Consider the following 9,910-nt stretch of genomic DNA (forward strand, 5'->3'; position numbering starts at 1 on the left):
TCAACACCCACACAGCCACACTCACTACTCACTACTCTGTAGTCTACTCCTAAACTTGGTCACTTGGTCCAAAAACTCAAAAGTTACTTTGGGCTTGTACTTTGCGACATTAACCCCTTTTTTTTTACTCATTTACCGTAGATACGTAGTTTAATGTTAAACCTATTAACATACGGAGTATGACGAGTTACTCCCTCCGTATTTATTGAATGGATACACTTGCCTTTTCCGGCCGTATTTATTTAAGAGATACACTTGTTATTTTTAGTAACTCATCAACCCCACCATCTAATTAAATAATACATCTAATATACTCTATCACCCACCATCCTATTAAACAAATAATTTCATAAACCCACCCCACCCTCCACCCACCAAAATGACATGGTCCCCACATATTTAATTATTAAAATATCTATTCAACCCCACTTGCTTTATTATTTTATTTCATTCAATTATTCTTCTTAATACCCGTGTCCGACCAAGTGTATCTCTTAAAAAAATACGGAGGGAGTATTAGCTAGACGGAAAAACTAATTAATGGAGGGATCCTGATTAAAATAGAGGCTGACTACATCGTTGGTGGACAGCGAAATAACGATCAATACCCACCCTTTTAAAAATAAATAAATTAGAAAGATGGCCCACCCTTAAATAAATGTGTAAAAGTGTTGCTACCTTGTTATATATTGTCAAGTGTCAACGGTAATATAAGTATTATCATTGTTGTATATATATTGTCATTGTTGTATTAAAATACTGTCACAATCACCCAAAAAAAAGGAAATTATGTATACAACTGTAATGAAATAAAAAAAGTAAAGGGACCACTTAAATGAATGAGTAAAAGTGTTGCATATTACTCCGTAAATGAATGGGTAAAAGTATGTATACAAGTGTTATATAAGTATTGTCATCATTTACATAAATATTGTCATTGTTGACGATACTTAGTACTTTGTTTGACTTTTCAACTCATGAAGTGAAAATACCGTTTTACCCCGGGTATGGGGTAATTGTGCCGCTGTCCACCAACGACGTAGTCAATCTCATTGAAATAGGCTATATGCGCTGCAAGAATGTTCTATTGTACTACATTCGTTTCACAATACAAACATCATTTTTTTTCAAGTATTCCAACACTTTTCTTTGAACATTTATATCTCTAAATGCGTATAAGTAAAAATTATAAAAAGTTGATAGTTGGAATCCTCGCATTAATATGAATTTAACAAGATCTCACTTGACTGTATTTTTTTTCTTACGTAATGATGAAAGGAAGATTTTCAAAGTTGATTGATGAATAGTGCGTAAATGAGAAAATGCCTGTATTGTGGAACGGGGGAAGTACTATAAAGAAGAAGTAAAGAAATGAAGGAAATTTGGTGAAACACTACATTTAAATTTGATGAGACAAAATAAGTTCAGTTAAGTTCAGATAAGTTCAATTAAGTTCAAATAATATAAGTTCAGTAAAAATAAGTTTTTTTAGACATTTTCACACACAAATGAGTGTATTTCAGACAAAATAAGTTAAGATAATTTTAGTTAAGTTCAGATAAGTTAAGATAATTTTAGTTAAGTTCAGATAAGTTCAGATAATATAGATTCAGTCAAAATGAGTACAATAAAATGAAGTTTTACCTCATTTTAAAAACTTTATTAAATTTAACAACTTTATAAGTTTAGTTTGTTCGCCTAGTACTAATATTTGACGTTTTAAACTTTATTACTCCGTGTGAAAGCTTAATGAAATGCAAAATTTGTAGAAGGTGATCGAGTACAAAACATGATAGTTTTCGTTGATAATCCATCAATCAGGTCGTAAACCTTGTTTGGCTGTTGCGCAGAGAAAATAACAGTAAAGGACTGCAAGAGTGGGGCCCACTAATTTATTTGGAGTAATTGTAGAGTAACAATAATGGCCTGACCTGTACCCGTATAAAAGTCGAACAATTCTGGAGTAGATTTCTAGGGCTTTCATTTGGATGGCTACCCAAAAACTTCCTACTCCTTTGAGTCCTTTCTTCAATAGTCTAGCTAGTGCCGTACCGGCACTCCCTTCGTCACCAATTATTTTGAAAATTATTACGTGTTAGGTGTATCGTACATTTAAGGGTATTACTAGTGGTCATTTTTACATTTTCTCCTCATATATAAAAGGAAAATGTGAGATGGTACACGGGTGCATGCACCCGAATATACCTAATATGTTCACAATTATTTAGCTAATTCCAATATTAGCCTTTCATCAACTAATTGGTACGGAGTACATCATTCATCAACTAATTGGTTTATATACCCTCAATTTAACTAACAAGAAATTTCAATTGTGCACGATTTGGCCTCCCATTAAACAAAACGATCTTCACCGTAAAAATAAGGAAAATGATATAGCCATATATAGGTAGTCGTTCGGGTATATAAGAAGCTGAAAATAAAAACATTAACCTATACGGAATAGTAAATAATATTTACTATAAGTGATTTTGTCTCACATTCCTAAATTAATTTCAATTTAAGAAATGTATTCAATCTTATTTTATTTTATTTAACTTTTTTGGTGCCAAAACGAGCTACGAATGGAAGGGAAATAGAATTACAAACGGGGAAGGGGGAGATTCGAACCCGAGAACTATCGTACAACACTTGACGTGTTGAAATCCTCACTTTACATATCATTACCTTCAAAATAAATAAAGAACCAAAAAAATCCAACATGTTTTCATCCATTAAAATGTAAATTAAAAATTGACAAATTAAGCTCGTCGAGACGGCATACTATGATGAATTAAACAATCTATCACATGGGTACGCTGGTCATTTCACGCGCAATTTGAATAAATTAGAACAAAAATCAAATACTATTGGCATTTACGAAGTATTTGACTATTTGATACCATTGGTTCATTTGTTGATAAATGGTATCATAAAAAGAGCAAATGAAGCTTGTAATTTTGGAGGCGATCCCGCAGGATTTTCGTGTAGTGTTATTGGAGGATCGACTTAAGTGGTGGTGCTTGGCCGCGAATGGTATTGAGAGAAGCTGATGGGCTAGGCTAGCGTCTTTGTTTTATTTTCTTTCTCTGGTAGTGTAGTGTTCGTTGCTTTCATTTTGGTTTCTAGCTTGTAATTCTTCTACTTTATTTATGCGGTTTTAACTTTTTATCCTCCTTTTTCACCAAAAAAAGAGCAAATGGTACAAAATAGTGATCTACTATTTATGTTCCACAATGATGTTTCTTTTCTTTCTTTTTCTTTTTTTTTTGACACTGGCAAAATACTTATATTCTATTACTAAACATGAGACCTTCTTTTCTGCATTTGTTTGCGATGTTGTGCGCTACACCAACGTTGTTCCTGTCTGTTTTCAAGAGCATACACGTGTTAAACCTTGAACCTATTTCCTTAATTCCTTGTAGAATCCAGTGAATGTCGGTCGATCGTGTTCCCGTGTTTTCCTTTCAAGTTTGTAATCAGATTGGAAGAGTCCGTAAGGGCCATACTGTCCCTAATTCCCTGTTCCTCGGCCTATTGCAAACTGTGAAGGCAGGCCTTTGCTTCCGCGTGAAGAGCTGTGCAAGTGTAATTAACCATAATCTCCTCCTCCCTCACGAAAGGTATTGTTGTTGTTGTTGTTGTTGTTGTTGTTGTTGTTGTTGTTGTTGTTGTTACTTCTCCCGTCCTTGTAAGCCCAACCCCACCCAGCCCGCTTGGTTTCCTTTTCCCACGAACCATCAACCTGCAGAACAAAGTTAGTATAAAGGTGTTTGTTCTCCCCCAAGTTTACAAAATGAAAGCCTGGAGGGCAGCTAGGATCCTTATCCTCAGCTTCCACAAGTGACCTATTCTTAAATGTTTGCAAACATTTCATCGCTTCCTTCGCTTGAAACAAAACTGACGCCACATGACCCCCAATATTTCTAAACACTCTTCCATTTCTCGTGACCCACAAACTCCAAAGCATGATCACGAATTCTTCTAGTTTCTTGTTATCCACTTCATCCTTGCTATAAAACAACCGGATATTTCTCTGAACCCATTTTACAACACTCATGGGCTCATCATCATCTGTTTGAACTTGTGGTTGATATAGCGTCCAAGCTAGCCTGGCCACACTACAAGTTCGAAAAATATGGTGGGAATCCTCTTCCTCAAAGCCACAATAGTCACATTGACTGTCGATATCAATTCCTCTCCTTTTCAGGTTATAGTTAACAGCTAAAGCATCATACGTTATCCTCCATATAAAGACTTTCCATTTGGGGAGGATATTGCTTCTCCAAATAATTTTAAGGGATTCCAAAGCTCCCTCCTCCATTTTGTCTTCCCCCATAGACCTCCTTTCCAAGAGCACCTCATAGCCCGATTTAACCGTATATTTCCCCTTAGAGTTATGTTTCCAATAAACAAAATCAGAGGTTGGGCATCTGGGAAGGTCCATTGCTAATATATCCTTTGCATCCCTCCACTCGAAACGTTGTCGAATCACAGAGCCTTTCCAAATGTTGTTGTCCTTATCAATGAGATCCTCTACCTTCCATTTCCTTGCTTGAGCTGATGTTTCAATTCCTACATTTCACGTTTTCTAATACACATTTTTTTTATCATTTATATATTTAATTATACATTAGCAAAAATCATAAAATTTTAAGGAATTTTTGTCAGAAAGGACCTTTTAAAATCAAAAAATTGTGACAAAGGACCTTTTAAAAAAAAAGTTGTGAGGTAGGACCTAAATCAGAATTTTTGTTGTGAATAGGGACCAAGACCCATTTTACGGTAGTCAAACCATATTCTCCGGCGTTGACCAGCACGTGCGTGGCACATACCCCATAAAACGATTTTTTTTTAATTTTCCCCTCCAATTCCCCCTTGCATGCCTACTGAAAATCTAAAATTAAAAATCCCCTTTTCTCTCTCCTTCATTGCTCTGTTCCTCGACATTACCTTCTCATGGCTTCTTCATCTTCTTCATCAGTCCGTTGCATATTGCTTATGGAAAATAAAATATATTCATTGCTTCCCTTGATTTTCGTTGCAATTCGTACCAGGTAAGAGTAAAATTCCTAATTGTTTTGGTCCAATTCCTCCAATTTCGTAACTTTCGAAATTAGGGTTCATAAGCTAAATTTATTTTCAGGCCGTAATTGGTTGTTTTTAGACCATACTAGAGGGTTGTTGGGCCCTTCGGAGGCAGCAACGACGACAACTCGAGTGTTAATCCTCTTCAGGCCAGTGGTGTCGGTGGTTGCGTTTGTTTGAGTTACACGGTCTAGTAGGGTTGCAGATGGCTTTAGGCATTAGTGCAAGGATTTTTTAGTTGAGTATGGGAGTTGAAGTATGGGAATGGGGTTTTTTGAATTTTGTTTAGGAAGTACCGAATTTTCTTTTTCCAGAAGCAAAGAGCAGGTAATGTCGAGGAAGAAGAAGCAACGAGGAGAGAGAAGAGAGTTTTTTTTAAGGTTTTCTATAGGTACTTAGTGGGGAAATAATTAATAAGTCGTTTTTATGGGGCACGTGCCACGCACGCGCTTGTCAACGCCGGAGAATGTAGTTTGACTACCGGAAAAGGGGTCTTGGTCCCTATTCACAACAAAAATTCTGATTTAGGTCCTACCTCACAACTTTTTTTTTAAAAGGTCCTTTGTCACAATTTTTTGATTTTAAAAGGTTCTTTCTGACAAAAATTCCAAATTTTAATATTAATAAAGTATTTATTGAGACAAATCAAATAGGACCTCATATAAATATGTTTTTTTTTCTTATATATTGAAAATAATTTAGAAGATTCATTTCAATTAGTGAATAATATCAAAATTCAAAATTGGAACTATCATATGAAAGGGAAGGAGTAGTACGAAGTATTTGCAATTCTCTATAAATATGAGTTGTGATTGAAAAACACGAACCTCCAAATTACACAGTCCAATTCGAACCTCCAAAAATTACACAGTCCAATCCGAACCTAGAAACTAACAACATACACCAATCAATTTATTCACAGTTTTATTTCTTCCTGTAAGAAAAACTATAAATATTTCTCCCGAAGTTGTGCGCTTGTAAGTTGTAACTTTTGACAATCATAACTAGACCTGTCAAACGGGTCGGTCGGGTCGGGTTGTAAAAATTTACTTTCTGGTTCGGGTTGAATCGGGTCGGTCACTTTTGGGTTCGGGTTTACAAATGCTTGTTCAAGACCCAGAACTTTCGGGTTCGGGTCGACCCAACGGGTTGAGAGATTTTAAAACGCGCATTATATTTTCATTAATTTAGGTGAAAAATATACAAAATATTGGCACAAGTTAACAAATTTTCCTACGAAAGTTTATATTTTGTCAAATTCAATCATAAAATGGCGTATAATTCAGAACAATAGTAAAAACAACGTGTCTTTTATACTTAAATTTTCTCATAATCTCATTTATTACTATAAATACAATGATTTTCAATCGGTCGGGTCTAAAACGGGTTCGGTCGGGTTTTGACCCATTCCTTTTCGGGTTGTTCGGGTTCGGATAAAATCGGGTTACGGGTCACAAAATCTTGTTCAGGACCCAGTATTTTCGGGTCGGGTTCGGGTCGGTTTTCGGGTCGGGTCGATTTTTGACAGCTCTAATCATAACTGTATTAGACCTTACGCACCAAAATAATAATAATTATATTAGACTTTTTAAACACCGCAATTTAGAAGGTGGACCATGGTGCACAAGAGCATGGTACACCTTAAAAACATTAGTATATAATTGAAAGAACATCTTGTTACAAGAAAAGAACATGAGTGTTTTTTTTTTAGGTTTTTAATAAATAGTAAAATCATATATTATTTTTATAACAAAAAAATGAAATATTATATCGCATGTTCTTTTGCCGTAGTGTCATGTTCTTTTGCTTATGAGAACACATATGTTCTTTTGGTGCACCATGTTCTATGTGCACCACGGTCCATAGTCCACAGATTGAACAAACACTCATAGTGTAGCATCAAAAGGAGCAAAACATTATTCCTAGATTTTTCTTCTCTTTCCTTTTAAAATAAAGTTATAAAATTGGGATGATTTTCAATTATGTTCAATCAGGTTTAGTCAGGTTGATAAGGTCAAATAACTTTCACGGGTCTAATAAATACTCTCTTGCAATCATATATTACTGGATTCAGTAAGTTTCAATTAAACCCAATTAAACAAGTCAATAAATTCAGATAAATTCATATCTAATCCGGTGAACATACTACAACTCAAGAAAAAAATCATTTAAGTATCTATGGAGTAATAACTCAAGAAAGAAATTAAACGAAAAAATAAAATCTTTTTATTGGTAAAATGCCACCCTTACTTTTATTTATATTTATGTATATTATTAAAGCAAAATGATGAGCAAAGAGCCTATGAGAGAGCTCCAAAACCCTAATATTATCCTCTCAGGGTCTCATCTACTCTCCCATGCATGCATTTAGGAAATAAAAAGGCAAGAATAATAATTTCCTAAGCAAATGAAATAAATAAATAAAATGGAAATATCAACCGGTAAAAAAAGAAGTAAAAATCAAGTAAATTAATTAAATTGACAAGCAAATGAAATGGAAAAAAAAGTAACAATAAATAATCACACTCAAAATCAGTTGAAATAACAATGCATAATACATTTGATTTATAATAATAATAATAATAATAAGGAAAATTTGGTAATATTAATCCAACCTTTGGCCGATTTTCTTTTATAAAGCCCACCTACGACATATTTTTTAATAATCCCACCTATACCACCCAACGACTTTTATTGGGCCTAAAACGTCATAAACCTATTGTAGGCGATAATATGTCCCTACGTGGAAGTACTCTCCCTCGATATATTCAGTCATCATCATCAAATCATCACCATCTCGATGATTTTTTCACCGGTTATCGGTCACTTAAGCCCAATAAAAGTCGTTGGGTAGTAAAGGTGGGATTATTAAAAAATATGTCGTAGGTGGGATTAATAAAAGAAAACCGGCCAAAGGTTGGATTAATATTACAAAATTTTCCCTAATAATAATAATAATAATAATAATAATTCATTAATACGAAGTGTTATTTTAGAAAAATGAAGTTCATATATTCCAATTTTATATGCGGAGTGGTAAATTTCATTCACATTTTCTTAGAGAAGTATCATCTAGCAAAATTAGAATCACTTATACAGTTATACCCTCTATAACATTAACTTAACAATATAAAAACTTAATTAAAAAGTGGTGTATTATTTGCTAGATATATGTTGGATATAATTCTTTAAGGTAAATATTAAAAAATATTTTATGCATAAAACTGTTTATTACGAGTTGCAGTTTGGTTTGGTTTGGTTTCAAGTTCCCCGAGATCTAAACCAACCCATAAATTGCGGTTTGGATTTTTTTTTCCCCATACCAAATGGCTAAAAAAGGGATTGGTATTGCTAAGAACAAACTGTGAACACCCTAATTATTTTAGAGAAGGAGAATAGTTAGGGACAATAACATATCATACAATATTGAAGGTACTTGGTTCAACTATATATGTTTTGTGAACTTTACACACTAGTTTATTAGTTTTATTTGAAATAAGGTAAAATGAATCACTGCAAAATGAAATACATATATGGAGGCGTTCAAAGTAATATCCATTTGCAAGTACTCATTTTTATCAAATAATTTACTAATTTACTAATTGCACTTTAATTTATGTCACAGGCTAAAAGTTATGAGATTAACTTTAAAGGATAGTTGTCACTTGTCACCGATCAAGGTCGTTTATCATTCGATAAACTGAAACATGCATTTCTGGATGCATCTATGTTAATAGTCATAGACTATTGTAGGTAGACTTAATTAATAGAATCATAACTAATACAATTTTCTTAAAATTTGTTTCAATAAAATCATACTCCTACATAACCATTCTCTATTTATAGGCTTACATCTTTTCACACCTAGACGTACTAATATGTATATTGATCCAAATATATAAAGAACTAGTGTTTTAAATGGTTAAGTATATATATATATATATATATATATATATATATATATATATATATATATATATATATATATATACAAATTTAGTGTTGGACCTTTTATCTCTAGTATACCTCTCGAAAAAAAATTCAATTGATATAACATTTTTTGAATAATTTTTAAATGAAAATTATTCAGAAACATATAAATAACATTTTCATTTAAAAGATTCCACTGATGCCAACCTTAATTTGGTCAAATATTTTCCAATTGATAGTACTAACTCACAGTTATCCGCTACTCAACCGCCAAAAAATTCATTTAAGTAGGGTTGCGACTTTGAGACCTCTATTATCAAATCCAAATAGTTACGGAGTAATTGTTTTTGGCTTTTGGGGATGTGACTTGGCCTAAGTAGTGTTTGTTAGCATTTCTTTAGTCTTTGATTCGACTTTTTGACCAATTATAGCTTGACCCAATTCATAATCCGCTTTATAAGTAGCTCATAGCTAATTTGAAGATCTTAACAAAATTAAATTAAAAACACTCTTAAACCCGTTTAACACTTTTCACCATATGATCCGGTGTGCCCCAACCAAAAACAACCTACCGGTTACCACCCAAATACAAAGATGACCATACCCGACCCGCGACCCGTTTACTAATTTCCCATCCCTAACCTCCTCTAACTAAAATATAAAGCTAGTAAATGGGTGGATAGTTATCCGGGCCCACAAACCTGGCTCACCTCCCCGGATCCGCCATTGTAGCCTAAACTCTTTAATTACTCTGTTTCAGCTGCAGGTGGCTTTATGAGTTGACGACAATGTATTTAGACCCCACATCTTATAACTCCCACGTGTTTAAAACCCTCCTCAAAATCATGCAAAGACACGACGTCGTTCCGCCTTTTAAAATTCAAAACAAATTTCC

At 33.8% G+C, this 9,910-nt stretch overlaps 1 protein-coding gene across 1 annotated transcript; it reads right to left on the minus strand.

Moving 5' to 3' along the window:
* Window positions 1-3,284: 3,284 nt before the first annotated feature.
* On the minus strand, window positions 3,285-4,776 carry LOC110806033 (uncharacterized). The gene is made up of 3 exons (XM_056834504.1): window positions 4,773-4,776; window positions 3,676-4,572; window positions 3,285-3,364 (listed from the first exon to the last, which is right to left on the minus strand). Exons 1-3 carry the CDS (start codon window positions 4,774-4,776, stop codon window positions 3,285-3,287), a joined length of 981 nt encoding a protein of 326 aa, XP_056690482.1.
* Between the last annotated feature and the right edge of the window lie 5,134 nt (window positions 4,777-9,910).

This window comes from Spinacia oleracea, chromosome 1 (assembly GCF_020520425.1).
Source record: "Spinacia oleracea cultivar Varoflay chromosome 1, BTI_SOV_V1, whole genome shotgun sequence".
NCBI lineage: Eukaryota > Viridiplantae > Streptophyta > Magnoliopsida > Caryophyllales > Amaranthaceae > Spinacia > Spinacia oleracea.

Coding starts and splice junctions, on each gene's coding strand:
- LOC110806033 (XM_056834504.1), bottom strand. Junction 3,365..3,675: donor GGCTTACAAGGACGGGAGAA/GTAACAACAACA, acceptor TCTTGAAAACAG/ACAGGAACAACGTTGGTGTA.